Below are 18,220 nucleotides of genomic sequence, written 5' to 3'. Positions count from 1 at the left end.
GAGTCAGTACAACAGACTGCCCACTGAAGTATGGCTTAGAAGCAGCAGTTTGAGAAAGGCCTGGGTAATACACGAGGGACAGTAAGTTATTGTGGGAAACAGAACGCCACAACCACCACTGGTGCGTGTTCGCTCTGACTCTGAGATCTCTGAAAAAACTCGAGATTGCAGGGTTAAAAATAACCCGAAAGGATCAGAGTGAAATGCCCTTGGGACGTGTGTGGTCAGTTCTAAAGTACAGCAGAAGATGTTTTGTAGATAGGAAGCCAGCTGTAAACAGCACACTGTGCACTCTCCTTTGTTCCCTTGTCCTGTAAACAGCACACTGGGCACTTCCCTCTTTGTTCCTTTATTCTGTTTTAAAGATTCTTAAGTGCTTGACTAATCCTGTATACATGGAGGAATGTGCCTTACTACGCCCCTGCTGTAAAAGGTATATAAGAGCATGGAAAATAAACCTTGGCACCTCCGGCTGTTTGCTCGGGGTCCCGTGCCTCGCTATACTGTCGTCTCTTTTTCTCAGTTCCTTCGCCGCCCCAGGTCCCCGACTCTCAGTGGTCGACAAGTTATTAATCTCAGAGTTCATGGGGGTACTTTTCCAGGAACAAAGGAGCTGGCAGATGCCGTTTCCCTCCCCTGGGCCCAGCACTGTGGGAACCCGGGCAATGCAGGCATTTGCTACCTAATTTGCTTACACCATGCCCTGCCCCACCCCCCCGGCCGGGCCTGTCTCAGTCCCTGCGCCTTGGGGCCCTTCCCCAAGAAGACTGGCGCAGATACCGCATCTTCTGACCTCTTGTGGAGGATGTGGGCACCCTGGTACAATGGCACCCCTGACCTGAGTGACTCCGCAGAGCGGTCCAGCTGCCCTGGTCTCTACCGTGGCTGCAGGTCCCCGTGGAACACGACCAGCACCGCTTTGTTAAAAGTGCTTATGCTGCACCCACTACTTTCAAGAGAAAGCGACACAGCTGACTTTCATCACACACAAAACCGACATAGAGGAGTAGGCAAAATGAGCCCACAGAGGAATATGACCAAATGAAAGAACCAAAAAAAAGTATAGCAATAAACCTAAGCAAAATGGAGATAAGTAATATACCTGACAGTAAATTTAAAGTAAGGATCATAAAGATTCACTGCACTTGAGAAGCATGCAGGACCTCAACGAGACTCTTAATACAGAGATAAAAAAGAACCAATCAGAGATGAAAAACACAATAATTGAAATTGAAAATACACTTGATGGAATACATAGTAGGCTAGAGGAAACAGAGGAACAAATTAATGACCTGGAAGACAGAGTAATGGAAAGAAATCAAGCTAAGCAAGTGAGAGAAAAAATTATGCAAAATGAGAATAGACAAGGGAACTCAGCAACTCCACCAAGCGTAATAACATTCACATTATAGGAATCGCAGAAGAGGAGAACACGGGGCAGAAAATTTATTTGAAGAAATAATATCTGAAAACTTCTGTAATCTCGGGAAGGAAACAGATACCCAGATCCAGAAGGCACAGAGATCCCCCAAAAAAATCACCACAAGGAGATTCACACCAAGATACATAGTAATTAAAATGGCAAAAAGTAGTGATAAAGAAAAAGTTTAAAAGCAGCAAGAGAAAAGACAATTACACACAAGGGTAATTGTACATACACACACAAGGCTATCAGTGGATTTTTCAGCAGAAACATTGCAGTGTGGCATGATAATATTCAAAATGCAGAAAGGGAAAAAATCTGCAGCCAAGAATACTCTACCTAGCAAGGCTATCATTCAGAATCGAAGGAGAGAGAGAGTTTCTCAGACAAACAAAAACGAAAGCAGTTCATGACCACTTAACCGGCCCTTTAAGAAATATTAAAGGGAATCTTTGAGTGGAAAGGAAAGACCATAGTAAGAGTATGAAAAGCATGAAACACAAAAGTGTATGCCTCTAGAATTTATGTGATATGTTCATAAATTTGCAAATCTAGATTGCTGGTATACCAGACAGTTCACATTTGCTTACTAAATTTTCACTAGAAATTAAGGTTTCTAAGAGTTAAGAATGCTAATAAATATAATTAAGACTTCCGAAAAGAATAAGGGAAACAACTCTGTATGCAAAGAAAGATGTGTGTTTTTGCTAAGAAAAAGCATTAAGGAATGGAAATAGATTTTTATTAAGGAAAAGAAAGTAGTTTTGTCCTCAAGTGAGGCTGGTTATTTAAAGAGGGAAAACATAAGGCAATATATAAATGTAAAAAAGAAAGTAGAAGATTTGTCAGAAAACAATCTTTGGAAAGAAATTTTAATATGTGATCAAGCTGGCTTTCATCAAAGATAGCAGCAGCACAATCATAAAGATGATGACACATACGGATAAAGTCAATTCTGCTTTTGCAAAAATGGCCCCTCACTGCCACACTGTTGCCATCCTGATGTACTTGTAACACAGCAGCAGTTTCCTCCGAAATCAAAGCAATCAAGATGGGTAAACAATGGCTGTAAATTAAAGGAACAGTTAGTGGTATGGGAAACCCAAAACAGCTGCTTGGTTTTTCCCCACTCTTTGACAAACCCTCTATTTTGTCTTTTGCTTTCCTTTACCTACCACAGTGCATTTAGGATGACTCATTATAAGTAAGACACTGGTGGGGAGACATCTGCAAAATTGCAAAAACAATCTGCCAGTGCCTGATCTGTCAGGTCCATAATCCTGGAAAAACTATTCTCGTCCCCAGGGGCCTGAATCCCCTCCCTCTGGACCCTCTGAACACTTGCAATTATTCATTCAGCTGCCAGTCAGTGTGGATTGTTATTGTACATGTTTTCTCTTAAAGCCTTCACATGTTACAAGGCGTCAAAGTAGCAAAGAAAAATATTATTAACAAGTGTGTTTCCCACTTGTATACATTCCACGATCTGCAGTGATCGGGGCATCCACTTCATTGGACAAATCCTATGAGCCTTAACAAAGACCTTACAAACTTCTTGAAATTCCAGCATTATATAACCTTCTGCTGATGCTTTATTGTTTCATGCTAGTATGACCAGCTACTCTAAGTCTCTAATGTCTTATGCTCAAGTTTATCATCAATAGGTAAAGAAGCCTTCCTGGATCCCAGTTCAAAGGGTGTGGTTGGTCAGTATAGAGCCTGGTAACTGGATATTCTGCAACAATCATCAGAAAAAGACAGCCCTTAAGCCAGTTGTAAAGAGGGCCTTACTTACCAAGGGCTCCTCACCACTGACACTGCTGCAAAACTAGGTTATTGAGCCTTGGGTACATATCACACAACCAAAGAAGGTTCCACATGACACCTGATCTCATACAGATGCTGGAGATTTATAAATCAAATTAACAAGGAAGAGAAGTACCTGACATCAAGATTCACTGCTTTCACCCAAGATTATGGATCAAAACTTCGTACTTTAACTACGCATGAAACCCTTTCTCCTTCTATTCATTTTCTTTCCTTTGGCATTGGCCTAGAAAGATAACACCCTCATCTTTATCTCTCAGGCTATTACTAAGGGGTAGGGAGTAACCTTTGGAATTTAGAACCTTTTATTTCAGGAGAGGAGAAAAATCTAACTGTGCCCCTAACTTTTCATAAGCAAAATAAGACATCTCATTGGTTGACATCTGAATTTACAACATCAAGTTATAAAGGATTTACAAGGAAGCATTCATGACTCAAGATTCACTTGTTTTCACAGGTCCCTATCCTTAGTGATTAGGGATCAATGTAAATGAAGCTAACTTCTTAGTTCTTGAAATTTTTGCAGAATCTGCTGCTAAAGCAATAACTGCCCAACAAAGACCTTTAGACTCTCAGGACAAAGTTGTTCTTTTTTTGGCGGGGGGGGGGTTCGGGGGGTGGACAGCAAAGTAAGGTTTATTGAGCAATAGCAAGGTGATAGTACAAAGCTCCCAAAGAGGGAGGGGACCCAAGAGGGTTGCCCTGGACAAAGTTGTTCTTGATAATAGCATTACTTTTAATTATCTTTTAGCTGAGCAAGGAGGTATCTGTGCTATGTACAACACTACCTGCTACACCTAGATTAATACTCCTGGGGAAGTAGAAAATCAATTACATAAAATCACAAAAAAGCCACTTGACTTAAAAAGATGATGCCTTCCACAGGAGTCTTTGACTTACTTGAGTTTGATTTGTTTGGGTCTTGGGGACCATGGTTTCAAAGTGCACTCCAAACTTTGGAAATTATCCTGTTTATAGTCATCATAATAATCTCCCTGGTGTTTTATATTCTCTCAAAAGCATTAAGTGCATGTTTGCAGCCACTAACCACTAGTCAAATGATCTAAGACTGGAATGTCAGAAAGGAAAAAAAGGATGACTGACTTAAAAACTTTGTAACCTGTGAATATCACAGAGATAAAGCCAAAAGTCATGACCTGTGAATGCCGCACAAAGAATCAACAAAAGCTCCAAGAACTAAAGAGTAGTAGCTGAGTTGTGTTAATGCTTTAAATTTTGATCTCTCAGTTAAGCTGATCAAAGGAGGGGAGTAGTCAAAAAGAAAACCACAGACCCAAAATAGTATCAATTAGGTTAAGGCCCCAAGTCAGTAAGCCAAGACCTAATACCTAACCTAACAGCAGTTGCAACCCCAAGGAATGTAAACTTTTAACATGGAATTTTCTGTCAATAGGAGGAAATTTACTGATAGACCCCTTCAGCTCCCTTTAGGAGGTTAACTCTGCTTAAACAATGCATTCCTTGCTAATAAATCTATTTTTTAATGCCCTCTTCTGCCTTTTAAAACCTTCCCTTTGTTTAGCTCAATGGAGCTCCCACTATTTGTTAGATGGGGTGCTACCTGATTCATGAAATCAGAAAATAAAGCCAATTAGATCTTCAAATTTACTTGAATTTTGGTTCAATTTTCCTGAATTTTGTTAAAAAAACTAAATAAAACGTGTAAATGAGGCAGAAATGTGTTTTGTACAGAGTATGTGCTTATTATACATGTCTTCATTCCTTTATTATTCAATAAGTAATATTTCAGATATATTCTTACAAGATTGCTTACAAATGCAATTTTAGTAAAACTGATTCATATACAATACTAACAATTTGGAGTATTCTTTTTCTTATGTAAATATATTATATAATATTAATGTCATTTTCCTTTTCTAAGACTACATAGTTGCTCTTACCTGTATGGTATTACATCACATTTATGTAATGTGATTAGTTTTTAAGCTTTCATATATGTTTCATATAACCCCATGAAATTAAAGATACTCTGCAAACAAAATAACCCAAAAAAATAAAAAATGTTAGGCATTATATAGAATGATTTTGAATAGAATTTCAAGAGATTTGTGGTCCCTGTGAGAACTAAAATGGAGTCAATTTGCCTTAGGTTAAGAAGTTTGCTGGGTTGTTTGTTTTTCCAATTTATTTTTGAGAGAGAGAGTGAACAGGAGCTGGGGGGAGAGGCAGAGGAAAAGGGAGAAGCAGACTCCCCGCTGAGCAGGGAGCCCCACGCTCCTGGGGATCATGACCTGGGCCAAAGGCATCATTCCCTTAACCGACTGAGCCACCCAGGCATCCCTAGGTTAAGAAGTTCTATTCTAGGATGTTAGCAAATCTGATTTTCAAAGATTCCTTTTAAATGCTCATCAAAATTAATTTTATATTTTCATTGTTCTTGATTTATAGAAAATTTATGGTGAATACTTAGAATCTTCACATAACAACAGTTTTGTTTCTTGAATCTTCACATAACAACAGTTTTGTTTCTTGAATCTTCACATAACAACAGTTTTGTTTCTTGAGGATTTGTTAAATGCAAGGCTGTTATTAAGTGCTCTAGGGCTGTGCCCAGAATAATGTATACAATCCTTATAAAAACTGTAAGGCATTAATATGATCGTTATCTACATTTTACAACAAAAGATTATAAAATGTAAAGATTAATAACTACTGACCTCCTTGAAATGTGGCTAGACTGAACAAGGAACTGAATTTTCAATTTTATTTTAATTTTTAATTCAAATACAAAAGCAATATAAAATGTTTTTCAGTTAAACACAACTTTATTCTTTTGGTATAACTACATTTCACCATAACCACTGAAAATTTAGCATTCAAACTGAGAAGTGCTATAACAGTAAAATATGTAGCAGATCTTGAAACACAGTATGAAATAGGAATTTAAAATATTTCAACTTGGGGCGCCTGGGTGGCTCAGTCGGTTAAGCGGCTGTCTTTGGCTCAGGTCATGATCCTGGGGTCCTGGGATCAAGCCCCACGTCCGGCTCCCTGCTCAGTGGAGAGCCTGCTTCTCCCTCTCCCTCTGCCTGCCAGTCTGCCTACTTGTGCTCTATCTATCTGTCGAATAAATAAATAAAATCATAAAAAAATTAAATAAAATATTTCAACTTATTTATATTATTACATGTTGAAATGATATTTCAGATATATTGGTTAAAATAAAAAAATTAAATTAAAATAAAATTGTATTATCCAGCTTAATTTCGACTGTTTCTTTTAACTTTTTAAAATGTGTACAAAAGAAATTTTTAAATTATGCAAGTGGCTAACTCTGGAAAACAGTATGGAGGTTCCTCAAAAAGTTGAAAATAGAGGTACCCTACAACCCAGCAATTGCACTACTGGGTATTTACCCCAAAGATACAAATGTAGTGATCTGAAGGGGCATATGCACCCCAATGTTTATAGCAGCAATGTCCACAATAGCCAAACTATGGAAAGAGCCTAGATGTCCATCAACAGATGAATGGATAAAGAAGATATGGAATATTATGTAGCCATAAAAAAATGAAATCTTGCCATTTGCAACGACGTAGATGGAGCCAGAGGGTATTATGCTAAGCAAAATAAGTCTATAAGAGAAAGATAAGTATCATGTGATCTCACTGATATGAGGATTTTGAGAAACAAGACAGAGGATCATTAGGGAAGGGAGGAAAAAAATGAAAAAAACGAAACCAGAGATGGAGACAAACCATAACAGACTATTAATTTCAGGAAACAAACTGAGGGTTGCTGGAGTGGAGGGGGATGGGAAGGATGGGGTGGCTGAGTGATGCACTATGGTGAGCACTGTGAATTGTGTAAGACTGATGAATCAGACCTGTACCCCTGAAACAAGTAATACATTGTTTATTAATAAAAAAAATTAAAAAAAAATAAAGGCCTCATTTTAAGGATAAAATAAATAAAAAATAAAAAAAATAAGTTACACAAGTGACTTACATTGTATTTCCATCAGAAGGTGCTGCTTTAGACTCAATTACCATTATATCATGCTGCCTCTCACAGTCTGTACCACTGTGTGGTCTGAAAGAGAGTCATACTGCCAAATCTCAAGACTTAGTCACCATTCAAATCTCCTCATGGACTCTTCAGGAAAAACTCCCTGCCCTTGCTCACAAAGACCTCTCTTCACAAAACTCCAATCATATTCCTACTCCTAAAATGTCTTACTGACTGAAACCAATCAAACCATTTCCTACCTTGCTTTGTTTGAAAATCAAGTCTCTGAATAAGATTAAAGGTATCTGGTGTTTTATTCTACCTAACCACTAGTCTCTTCCTTGACAAAACACATTCTAAAATAAGTTCTTAGTTTATCCTTGAAGAGTTCAACTAGTTCTATTTCTGTATCATCCTTTGGAAAGAAAAGAGCACATGGGGAAACTGAATAATTACCAATAGTAATGTGAATATTAACTGGGAAGAAAAAGGGTATTTGGAAAGGCACTGGAAGAGACAGGGACCCATCCCTATGGTCCTGTTATTAATTGGGAAGGGGCAACCTGGGGACCAGGTAAATGGACAGCTCACAATTAGGTCTTACAATTTAGAACGACAGCAAATATTCAATGTTGTGTAAAACAAATATACATGACAGAACAAAAAGTAAACATGAACTGACCTTGAATGGGCTTTTAAGTGGCAACGCTCTCCTCCACTTCAGGGGGCTTCTCTTGCAGAACTACAGGACCAAGAAGAAACTCTTGAGACTCTGGACAGGCTAAATAAGAACACACTGTCCACCATCAGACATAACCCATTACCCATCACAAATACATCCAGGTGGAAGTAAGAGGTAACTAGGATACTGCTGACTTTTACCAGTATCAGAGAAAAAGGTCAGCATCACCTCTAACCAGCGCTGGAATCTAAATAAGTTCACAGCAGTCTCTAGGGGGCACACGTGTGGTTCTGAAACACGTAAATGCCCTCCAGAGTGTATCCAAAAGAGGTTCGCCCAACAAGAAATCCTTTACCCTGTGACCCTCCCCTCATGTATTCCCAGAAGTCTGTCTTGAAGTCAAGTGCAAGCCTAAATTCTCATCCCATGACTGAGGTGTACTTTCCTGCTTGGAACTTTCATTCTAGGCCTGACATCAATGACTTCCCCTCTGATGTCTATTTCTCTATAGCTAGATCAAACTGGTCCTAGGGTGTAAGAAAAGAGAATTCAGGGAAACACGTTCCAAGGAACCATGGAACTTAAGAGTGGATCCTGGGTGGGCAACACTCAGTTCACCAACGTTCCCTCTGTCCCACACCCACTTAGTTCAAACTTACAGTCAGTACAACCGAGCTGTCAGAGATTACTCGGTCACAGTATTAGAAACCCACATCAACGCAGACAATGTACTACTGATAGTCCCACTAGCCCAACAGTATACCAGTATGGGCACTCCAGGGCCCGTCACACACGCTCACTCACACGCATGCGCGCGCGTGCACTAACACCCCACAATGAACTCGTCACAAAGCACCGGAAACCAACGTCGTCCGGGGTTCACGCAAACACTGGGACGAGCCCCTTGGCTCCACCTGCCCCACCCCGCGCCCCCGGGGCTTAGGGCCTCCACACCGCGAGCCCCTCCCGCAACCCGAGCGGGGTCACCTCAACTCACCAGGCATGCCCCAATAACCACGACGATACCGGAAGGGGAAACAGAAGTCGAAGTTCATTCGTAGCCCTGGGGCCTGTGGGAGACGTAGTCCAACACTGAAAACGTCCAGGTTTTCGAGCGCAAAGGGGAGGGCAGCGGTCGCAAAGCCCGCGCCACGCCCCGGAGACTCCTGGGAGTTCCAGGGTGGGCGGGTCGCTCCTCCTGGGCGGAGGAGGGCCGCCGCTGGCGGTTCTTCAGACGCCGAAGAGCCAGGTGATGATTTTTTGGGAGCGAGGGTTCCTCTGGGTTGAATTAGAGCCCCAGCCGAGGAAGTAATTGGAAACCTGGGTGGGGGAAAGAAGGAAAAGGGAAGCGGAAGCCTGCCGGAGGCGGGGCGAGGAGGAAGACGGAAGAAGCCTGCGTCGGGAAGGACCGGCTGAGAACCGGAATCCCTAAACCCAGAGCGCTGAGGAGAAAAGAGGGAATCAGGAACCTGGTGGAGGAGGACCAAGGAGGGAATCGGAAATCCGTGCTGAGGGCGATCGGGCCAAGACGGGCTGAAGCGGGTACCGCAGGTTGGGCGGAAATGGCTGAGGCGAGAACTGGGAGCCGATGCCTGTCGAGGCTTCTCCGCTCAGGCCTGTATGTGCGGGACCCCAGGTCCGTGGTCGTGAACCAGAGAGTGACAAGTTTTGTTGTCAGTTTTGCCCCTTGAGAAAGCCCCAGCACCTAGAATGTCATCTGGCACTGAGCACACGCTCAGTATGTGTATGCCTGCCCTGGTGCGGGTTTTATACAATCACTGCCAGGAAGTTCTCTGGTGTCCTTTTCCAGTCAGTCTCACAACAGACCGCCATAGTTCTGGGATACGTCGCCGTAATTTAGTTTTGTCAGTTCTGCAATCACATATGTCTCCTTTTGCACATCCTAGTTTTGTAAGCTTTATTAATGTTGTGTAGTTCATTTTTATTTATGGACAGCATTCAATTGTGTGAATATGCCACAATTTGTTCATTCATTTTTCTCTTGGTGAACATTTGTTGTATTTCCAGGTTTTATATGTTACGAATAAAGCTGACATGTTTCCATTTCTCCTGGGGAAATACCTAGAAGAAAAAAATGTTGGGTAATAGGTCAGTTTATATTTATCTTTATAAGAAGTTGATAAACCTTGCAGAATGATTAGTTAGTGACTTGTGTTTGAGACTCAGTGTGACGATTCAGTAAGTGGTTTCTAAGATTGATTTGGTATTCTTGTGTGGAATTATGAGATGGGCTTAGAGGAGTTATGTCAGGTCCATGGGATTGTGGTTTTGTAAAATGGATGAGATCAAGGAAACTGTACGAACTCTTATTTATCATGATTTTGTGTGTTCCACGACGACTGTGAAATTAGATCACTATGTAAGTGGTATTAATGAATAATTGAGAAGCGCTGTGTCTAGTTAGGTATGTGTCATTTTGATTCTGCTTCCAGAATTATGACTGTTTCTAATCAAGTAAAACAGCAGTATAGAGATATCCAGAGGAAATGAGGATATCGAAGAAATATCTGCAGTCCCATACTCATTGTAGCATTCTTCACAACAGCCAAGACATGGAAGTAATCTAAGTGTCCACTGATGGATGAATGAATGAAGAACATGTGCATATATATGCAATGGAATATTATTCAGCCTTTAAAATGAAGTACGTCATACCTTTTGTGGCAACGGATGAACCTTGAGGGCATATGCTAAGTGAAAGTCAGAGAAAGACAAATATTGTATGATCTCCCTTACATGTGAAATCTAAAAAACCAAATTCATTGAAAGAGAGAGTAGAATGGTAATTGCCAAGGGGTTAGGAGGGTGGAAGAAATGTAGAGATATCGGTCAAAGAATACAAAAGATGAGTAATTTCTAGAGAACTTAATGTACAGTATGGTGACTATAGTTAACAATACTGTGTATTATATACTTGAAAGTTGTTAAGAGATTAGATCTTAAGCATTATCACCACAAAAATAAAAAAGGTAATTATATGAGAGGATGGAGGTGTTAACTAACCTTATGGTGGTAATCATTTCATAATATATATATGTTTAAAATCATCACATTGTAGGGATGGCTGGGTGGCTCAGTCGGTTAAGCATCTGCCTTCAGCTCTGGTCATGATCCCAGAGTCCCAGGATCAAGTCCCGCAATGGGTTTCTTGCTCGGTGGGGAGCCTGCTTCTCCCTCTGCCTGCTGCTTCCCCTGCTTGTTCTCTCTCTGACAAATAAATGAAATCTTAAAAAAAAAAAAAAAAATCTAAGTTTGTGAAAAACTCTGCATTTAAAAAAATAATAAAATAAAATCATCACATTGTAAACATTAAACTTGCACATATTTTTTTAAAAAGAATTGGGAAGGCTGGGGGGATGGGTTAGCCTGGTGATGGGTATTAAAGAGGGCACATTCTGCGTGGAGCACTGGGTGTTATGCACAATGAATAATGGAACACATCAAAAACTAATGATGTATGGTGATTAACATAACAATAAAAAATTATTTAAAAAATAAATATATTGGATTTTCATCAAGAGTAAAAAAAAAGAATTGGGAAGAGGTAAAATTACAGATGATAGGATCACATACTAGGAACACCATATTAAATAATCTTAATGTCTTGAACTGAGCAGAAAAATTTTTTAAAAAAGAAAAGAAATGACCAGGATTCAGTAGGTAGCACTAAAGAAAAATACTTTTTATCTCTATGCACTTCTTTGAGAGGTTTTCCCCCCCTTTTCTTAGATGAAATCATGGTGATTTAATAACTTTTTCAGACACTCTAAATACCCTGAAATACTTCTAATCACAGTCTTATTCTGATAAAAATATTTACTGTAAAAATTAATATTTGAAACTTCATTTAAAGGAAAAATCTATTCCATGTGACTGGAGCCTGCAGTGCAGAAAAGTACATAATCAGTTTCTTCTCTATTACTCAAACCTGTATTACTGAATAGTTAATATTTAACACAATGATTCTTAATACTTAATAGTAAATGTTTACTACTTAACTAGGCAGATTTAACCAAGTTATTATGGAAACTCTTATGGCAAGTAGGGTTTAACATTGCTTCTTTTACCTCTCTTTTCTCTCCCCCGTTCACTTTTCTAACAAAGAATCCAAAAGAGCAAAAGGTCCTCTCTTGTAATAAAGCAATGCCTCAGGTAAGATGATGTTTCTTCTCTCTTTTCTGAAATACTCTTTTTCCCTCTAGCATATCTGAGCATTTTCCCATCTTGAAACTTCCTGGAGGTGTGATTCCCCTTCACAAAACTGGTCATTTCCTTTTATTCTCACCAGATAAACCTGTGCCTTTTCCAAGTTCTTCTAATTTTAAATAATGTTCACTTATTAATTGGGTATTTCACTTAACATCTCCTTTCTCATGCCCACAAACGTAAATATATCTTCTTGAATTAAATAACTCTATATTCTTTGAATGAACCTGTTCTGTCTAGACAGTGATTTGATGTCTAAGTAGTGAGTGCTTAGGAGAACCCATACAAGGGAAAGACTTCATCATGTCCACAGACCTTGGTTACCTAGGTAAAATCAGGTTACATACAATATTAATATATGGCAAGAAGGGAGATCCCATGTTGCACTGTGTTCTTCCTTTTCCTTTTTTTTTTTTTTAAGATTTTATTTATTCATTTGCAAGAGAGACAGAGAACAAGCAGGGGGAGAGGCAGAGGGAGAGGGAGAAGCAGACTCCCTGCTGAGCAAGGAGCCCGATGCGGGACTTGATCCCAGGACCCCGGGATCATGACCTGAGCCGAAGGCAGACGCTTAACCATCTGAGCCACCCAGGTGCCCAAGTGCCCTTCCTTTTCCAACTCACCCTTCTGGATCGTGTTTCTGCATCTCTCCTTTGGGTCATATCCCAGGGATGCCTTGCCTTGTTTATATCTCTCCACTCAGTAATAGACATCAAAGGCATGAAAGTAATCTATGGTTGAAAGAGCAGATGGGCGCACTAGGGTGACTCGGTTAAGTGACTGCCTTCAGCTCAGGTCATGATCCTGGAGGCCCAGGATCAAGTCCTGCATTGGGCTCCCTGCTCAGCAGGGAGTCTGCTTCTCCCTCTGACCCCCTCCCATGCTCTCTCTCTCAAGTAAAATCTTTAAACAAACAAGCAAACAAACAAATAAATAAGCAAGCAAATGGGAAAGCCTACTTTCTATACACAAAGCACTAAAGAGAAAGAACAAGAGGAGCAGGTCCATGATGACAAGTGCCTAGGAATAGAGTAGGCCTTGAATCTCAGTAAAGGAAGAAACGGTGTCCTAAGCCTCCCTTTGGACATAAATTTAATACTATCCACTTCTTTCCTTCATACACTCACTGGATAATTTCTAAAGGATGTATGTTAGGAAGAAGTAAATTAAACCTGGAAAGATAGAATGAGATAAAATTGGTAAATACGTTGGGAAGTCTAAGCATATACTAAGTAATAATTAATTTTAATTTTTTTATTAAATTTTAATTTTTCAAATTTTGTTTCAAAATTTTTTGAATTTGTTTCAAATTCAGATATTGTTTCAAATTGTTTCAAAATGTAAATTTTAATGTTTCAAAACAGATGAAAATCACAAAATAATAGAATGTACTTAAAGCATTCTCTTTTTAAGATTTTATTTATTTGCGAGACAGAGAGAGAGAGAGAGCACAGGGAGGAGGGGGAAGGGGAGAGGGAGAAAGAGTCCCAAGCAGAGGCCACACTGAGCGCAGAAGCCAATACAGGCCCGTTCCCAGGACCCCAAGATCACAACCTGAGCCCAAACCAAGAGTTGGACGCTTAACCAACTGCGCCACCCAGGCACCCCAGTATTTAAAACATTCTAAGGTGTTTCGTGAGATGCCAGCTAATTACAAATCAAAGATACAAATTAAAAATTTAAGGGTATGGGGCGCCTGGGTGGCTCAGTCGTTAAGCATCTGCCTTCGGCTCAGGTCATGATCCCAGGGTCCTGGGATCGAGTCCCGCATCGGGCTCCCTGCTCAGTGGGAAGCCTGTGTCCCCTCTCTGTCTCTCTCTCTCTGTCAAATAAATAAAATCTTAAAAAAAAATTGAGAGTAACCTCTAAAAGCGAGAGAATATTTTTTAATCCAGTTGAGGGAAAAGAAGAATAAAGAAAACTTGATAGATTCAGTAAAATTCAAAGTAACAGAAGAAGCAAGTATAAGCTTGAATAAAAAGAAACTAGGGAGATGGGATATGGAGCTAAGAGGAGGCTTGGGCACCAGCTCTTGGAAGATGAAGACTCAGCAGGATAACAGGTCAGTTGTTGAGGCTAAAGTGCAGTGTCATTGCTTTTCTCAGTCTGTGTATTTAGGAAAATGAACCCAAATGCTCACTGCAGAAAAGAAAGGAAAGAGAATTGGTTAAAGATTCAGGCCTATTACTTTCTACTCCCTGCCCCTCCCATTACTCCCATTTTAGGGGTTTATGGGGCCTAAAGGATGAGTGTGAAGTTTTTGTATAATGTGATGTAGAAATGGGCTGCCTCCTGACCAGCAGGTATTCCCAGATCCAAGCTCATGTGGAGAGAGTCAGTCACAGGTTAATGTTCCTGAGTTCTGGGGTCAAACTGATCTAGATTCCAGTCCCCACCTGAACCATTTTTAGTTGCATATATCCTTTAATATCACCGAGACTCATTCTTTTCAGATAAAAAATGAAGATGTGCTGCTGCTCTGCCTATTCTCTATAAATGAAGGGTTTTTATAAAGAATATAAAGTACCTGCAGTTTAGTCATTCAGTAAATTAGTGTTTTTCTACCTGTATGTCACAAAACTAAAAAAATACCTGGAAAATTGTATAACATAAGGCACTATGCACACCAAAAGAGTTACTATGAATTCTTGTTAATTAACTACTTTAAATCACATCAATATGCCCTCTTTCCTTTATTCTTCAGCAGTGCAACAGGGGAGGTTGGGTTTTGGTGGGATAGGAGGTAATGACAGCCTGGATCCTGACTGAATCCATTACCGGATGTGATGGTTAACGATACACACAACCCAGTTCCCAAATGGGTCAATAACTATGGATCTGTAAGCAACATCTTACATTTACCCTTTTTGTCTTGTGAGTATGAGTATATATGGTTTCTTGATTTACATGCCACGTTATTTGGGTGGCTCAGACATTCATCATGAGACAGAAGATGTAACAGTGAGAAATCAGGCAAAGACAGGATTGTGCAAGATGGAACATGAAATCTCTGCCTGACTGTAGAACATTATATGCTCTACATTATATTGTGTCTTTAAAAAATTATCTTCCATTTTCTTATATTTTGAGCTTTTTGTTCCTGTTTCATCTTACAAATGCAAACAAGTAAACATCTTAGCCTAAGGATGCAGACCCACCTAATGAACAATAGTAAAAAATAATCTTAGAAAAATATGAAGGAAATGTCCACCCTCTCCCTGTGGAGATGCAGAGGATTTTAATACCATTTTTGTTTTAAAATTTATTTCAAAGAAACCTGATATAATAAGGTGTTGAACTGAGAATAATAAATGAATATCAGCCTCATTCTCCTTTCCCTTACCTTCTAAATCTGTAAACCTAATTATTCATTTCACTTTTTGCTACCCTGGTAATAATGTTTAAACTGTCACTGGTGTTTTACTGAAAGTCATAAATAATTATAAGATTTTATGTTAAGGGAATCCTGTTTACTTTCTTTATGCATAAAGTTATAATAAAATCCCGTGACTTCCTTTAGCCAACAGGGAAATGCAAAACAAAATAACAATGAAATACTACATACCCACCAGGATGGCTATAATCAAAACTAAAGATAATGATTACTGCTGGATAGAATATAAAATGGTGAGTTACTGTGGAAAATAATCTAGCAGTTCTTCAAATGGTTAAACATAGATCCACAATTCTACTCCCATGTATATACTCAAGAGAATGAAAACATAGGTTCACACAAAACATGCACATATGTTCATAGCAGCATTATTCACAACAGCTCCTCAGAAAGTGGAAGAATTACCATATGACCCACCAATTCCACTCTTCCATATATATCCAAGAGAATTAAAAGCATATACTCAAAACCTTGTACATGAATGTTCATGGTAGCATTATTCATAATAGCCCCAAACTAGAAACAACCCAAATGTCCATCAAACTGATGAAGGGATAAACAAAATGTTGGCATATCCATACAATAAAAAATGAATACTGATACGTGCTATATACAACATGAAACTTCAAAACTTTATGATAAATAAAAGCAGCTAGTCACAAAGGACCACATGTTATATAATTCCATCTATATGAGATGTCCAGAAAAGGCAAATATACAGACAGTGGATTAATGTTGGCCTAGGGCTGGAGCATATTGAGGGGTACTTAACTAATAAGGTCAGCTGATATTTTTCATACCTATGTATACAGTATATACAAATTTTATATCAAAAAGCCCTAAAATACAGTAAAATAATAGGTTGCCAAGTAGACAAGACCAAACATTTAAAACTATTTCCACTTCCCTTGCTCTCTTTTTCCTACCAGCTAAGGGTGACAGATTCTGGAGCTGCAATAGATCAGCCTTTCTATATTCCTGGCTTGCCTATTCCTCCCTCTTTAATTTCCAGAAAGAAAGTGATACAATATACAACAGATACTCTCTTATAAAACCCAAATGAATGTTGTTCTTTTGAGCAAGTTTTAAACCATGAAACCAAACATTAGTTTCCCAGAATCAAACTTTGTACCCTTTTTACTTTTTAAACAATCTCTCTTTGTTTTTTTTGGTTTGGTTTGGTTTGGTTTTGGTCCATTTACACCCCTTAACTGGTTTGTTCAGGCCCTAATTCATCTCTTTTTGGGAATATCATTCTCCTCTGATATGGTCCTGAGCTGGTGAATGCAGAAATAACAATATATTATCTAAAATGTCTATTATGGGGCACCTGGGTGGTTCAGTCAGTTAAGCATCTGCCTTTGGCTCAGGATATAATCCCAGGGTTCCGGGACTGAGCCACCTCAGCCCTGAGCTGGGCTCCCTGCTCGGTGGGGAGTCTGCTTCTCCCTCTGCCCCTCCGCCTCCCCGCTTGTGCTCTCTCTCTCTCAAATAAATCTTTAACAAATAAAATGTCTATTTGCCAACAGAAAACTTATTAAGACATGCAAAGAAACTGCAGAGTATGATCCACACATTAGCAAAAAGAAAAAGAATCTGCCTATGAGAGCAACCAGATATCAGATTTAACACACAAAGACTTCAAAGAAACCCTTATAAATATATTCAAAGAACTAAAGGGAATCATGATTAAAGAAATAAAGACATGGTGACAATGCTATATCAAATAAGGTATTATCAATAAAGACAGAAATTCTTTTAAAGAACCAAATGGAAACCCTATAAATGAAAATTTCATTAGAAGGGCTCAACAATATATTTGAACTAGCAGAAGAAAGAATTAGCAAACTTGAAGATAGGTCATTAGAGAGTATACATGTTGAAGGACAGAAAAAATAATGAAGAAAAATGAGCTTCAGAGAAATGTGGGGCACCAGTGAAGTGTGTCATCATATGCATAATGGGAATACCAGAACAAGTGGAGAGGGAGAAAAAAGCATTACAAAACTTTAAAACTTCCCAAATTTATTGACAATAATCATGAGAGTTTAGCTAAACAATTCCATGGTATTGCTGCTTTGGCATACATTTTGTTTGGCTAAGTGGCTTGCCAAAATCTTAAACTGACACTAATCTCCTCATATAAGCACATTCCCTACATAGCAGCCTGCAGAGTCACAGCAAGTGGAAGTTCCTGATATGATTTCTCCAAAAGCCTTCTGATCAAGTCTCCCCTGCCTCCCAGCATCTGTGTGCCTTATGTGCTCCTTAGATAAGACCCCTGTGGGGCTTACTAAAAGACCACTCTTGGTTTGTATTGACCTATCCAGTCCCAGCCCAGGAACCCTAAAGCACTCCATCCATGGACTCTAATAAGGCCTGTGCCTCAGGTGCAACCTCTCTCTGTCTGCACTCTGCCTTGACGTTCCCATCTGGCCTCTCAAGGCATGCGTGTACTTCCTCCAGGGCCTGGGAGTAATACACTTCTCTATTTCAATTTCTCTTGTGTTCTGTTGTTGAACCACAACTCACCAGCATCTGTGCTCCAATTAACGAATGTTAATTTAACAGTCATAAATTTATGTGTCCAGGAAGTTCAGCAAATTCAAAGTAGTAGAAACACAAGAAATCCACAAACATATCAGAGTAAAAATGCTGAAAGCAAAGGCAAGAACAT

At 39.4% G+C, this 18,220-nt stretch overlaps 1 protein-coding gene and 1 long non-coding RNA gene across 4 annotated transcripts in view; both read right to left on the bottom strand.

Moving 5' to 3' along the window:
• ZNF529 (zinc finger protein 529) overlaps nt 1–9,075 on the bottom strand; it is a 41,512-nt gene extending 32,437 nt beyond the window's left edge. For 2 of the 3 annotated variants that reach the window (XM_028090716.2, XM_028090715.2), the window contains exons 1-2: nt 8,920–9,075; nt 7,923–7,982 (exon numbers count right to left, since the gene is read on the bottom strand). Coding sequence is in view for 1 of the 3 variants with exons in the window: in XM_028090720.2 (XP_027946521.2) it covers nt 7,241–7,253 (13 nt within the window). In the remaining 2 variants the exon portion in view is untranslated. Of the gene's footprint in view, nt 1–7,240; nt 7,325–7,922; nt 7,983–8,919 lie in introns of all 3 variants that reach the window. The other variant, XM_028090720.2, reaches the window with a different exon arrangement.
• A 751-nt stretch (nt 9,076–9,826) lies between these two features.
• The window catches only part of LOC148163200 (uncharacterized), a 43,449-nt gene continuing 35,055 nt past the window's right edge, over nt 9,827–18,220 (bottom strand). The window contains exons 2-3 of the long non-coding RNA XR_015769380.1: nt 10,947–11,168; nt 9,827–10,004 (exon numbers count right to left, since the gene is read on the bottom strand). This is a non-coding gene — a long non-coding RNA (uncharacterized LOC148163200). The remainder of the gene's footprint in view (nt 10,005–10,946; nt 11,169–18,220) is intronic.

Source organism: Eumetopias jubatus, unplaced genomic scaffold (assembly GCF_037043125.1).
Source record: "Eumetopias jubatus isolate StellerSeaLion01/CBP00866 unplaced genomic scaffold, mEumJub1_p1.0 scaffold_10, whole genome shotgun sequence".
In the NCBI taxonomy this organism is placed as follows: domain Eukaryota; kingdom Metazoa; phylum Chordata; class Mammalia; order Carnivora; family Otariidae; genus Eumetopias; species Eumetopias jubatus.
Note: the sequence above shows the minus strand (reverse complement) of the source record. Positions and strands in the feature narration are given on the sequence as shown.